The sequence below is a fragment of the Fulmarus glacialis genome, unplaced genomic scaffold (assembly GCF_000690835.1).
Source record: "Fulmarus glacialis isolate BGI_N327 unplaced genomic scaffold, ASM69083v1 scaffold32258, whole genome shotgun sequence".
Classification (NCBI taxonomy): domain Eukaryota; kingdom Metazoa; phylum Chordata; class Aves; order Procellariiformes; family Procellariidae; genus Fulmarus; species Fulmarus glacialis.
In genome coordinates, this window is record NW_009226857.1 from 5,709 (window position 1) to 7,467 (window position 1,759).

Below are 1,759 nucleotides of genomic sequence, written 5' to 3' on the forward strand. Positions count from 1 at the left end.
GCCTTCTACAGCCTCAGCTGGCACAACACGGTGAAGGCATGGAGCTGGCCAGGAGGGGCTGGTAAGCAGGGAGGAATTGCAGGCAGCTCCTGAGCTGCCAGGGTGGTTGCAAACCTCTGGAGTCTGCCCCATTTCTGAGTTTGTGGCACCCTGGAGACATGCCATAGGCACCCCAGCATGGCAGAAAAGCCAGTGGCATCTCCGCACACAGCACTGGGGCTCCCACTCTCTGCCCAGAGCATGTCCAGTCCCACTCCCTGCCACCAAACTCTTGTCCTGGATATCATGGCCAGGCACTCAAGCCATCCCACCCCTCTGACTTCCTCCTCGTCAGGCAGGCAGAAGACAGCCACTCTTCCCAAGCCTGCCAGTCAGCCTGGCTTAATGTGAAGTTGTCAGACACTGAGTGTGGCCCCACGCCACATATCCAACTCTTGCTGTCACAAGGAGGTCGTGTCCTGTCCGAGCAAGGTTCTCCAGGCTAAAAAGCTGGTTGCAAGCAGAGGATCCAGTGACTAAAAGGTGTCAAGAGTTGGTGACAGCCTATAGACTGTGTGTCCCAGGACTGGTTGTCAGCCGCTGTCCTGCTCACACCAGTGCTGTGGCACTGGGACAGGAACAGGGTGCTGTGCCACGATGGACCACATTGCCCACAAAAACAGCCCTGAGCTCTGGGTGTCCCCAAGCCATGCCCTGCCTCCCCACACAAGCGATGCTCACCTTGGCTGTGGGAAGCAGATGATTCCAGAATGGGGCCCCCTTGGCATCAGTGCTGCGGCAGGCTGTGGGCACTGGATGGCACGGCAGGACCCTCTTCCTTGCCGGCGGGGACAGGCTCTCATCCTCAGAACAGGAGTCGGCCACAATCTCACCAGCGGGCAGCAGCTTAATGCTGCCGCTGAGCTGGCTGCTCCCGCAGGGTGTCTTCTCCAGGGAGCTCAGGTTGCTGGGCTCGGGGCTGAGCGCTGTCTGCGGAGCTGGGGGCTCCTTGCACCCATTGGCCACCACTGGCCCTTCCTCTTCTCCGGTAGCCCTGCTGCTGTGAGCTGGGCTGCTCCCTGGCTTCTCTCTCTTCCCACCAGAGACCAGCTGGGCTGTTTGTGCAATATTGTGCAAATCAAGGTGAAGTAAGTTGTGGCCACTTGCCCGATCCCCATTCTCCCCACAGTCTGTGGGCTGATCCCCCGATGAGGCAGGGCAACCGTCTCTTGTGTGCAAAGTACTGCAAGCAATGTGCTGGGGCCAGGAGGAGGAGACATCCTGCGACTTGTCCTCTCTGCTGGCCTTGGGGCTGTGGCTAGGGCTGCCATCACACCGGTGCTCCACCACCCGCAGCCCGCTGTGGGAGAAGTGCTGGGCAGAGCCGCACAGGGATAGCTCCTCCACCAGCAGACCGTCCTCAAAGGTATCGTCATCGTCCAGGGAAGCCTGCCCAGGGCCCCCGTCGCGCTTGCCATCCACCCCCCCACCACCCCAGTGAGTTCGTTTGGGATCTCGCCCCCGCTCCGGAGTTCGCTGCTCGGGGTAAGCCCTCTTGACAGCCGGCCGGCTGCCTGCCCGCTGCTCCGTGCTCTCAGAGGAGCTGGAGAGATGGGAAAAGATAGAGACCTGGTAAACCTTCTGGCGCTTGATCTCTGTCTCATTGTAGCCCATGAGGATGCCACGGTGGGTGCAGCGCTGCGAGGAAGGCTCCAAGGGTGCCTCTCCACTGGGCCGGGACAGGCTGGGGGCAGGGGCGCGCCCTGGGGGAAAGGGAGGC

The 1,759-nt window shown here is 61.3% G+C and overlaps 1 protein-coding gene across 1 annotated transcript in view; it reads right to left on the reverse strand.

The window, feature by feature from the left end:
• The window catches only part of FAM214B (family with sequence similarity 214, member B), a 6,372-nt gene that overhangs the window by 4,496 nt on the left and 117 nt on the right, over positions 1 to 1,759 (reverse strand). Inside the window, 1 exon segment of the mRNA XM_009582951.1 lies at positions 721 to 1,751. Coding sequence (XP_009581246.1) covers positions 721 to 1,751 — 1,031 coding nt within the window.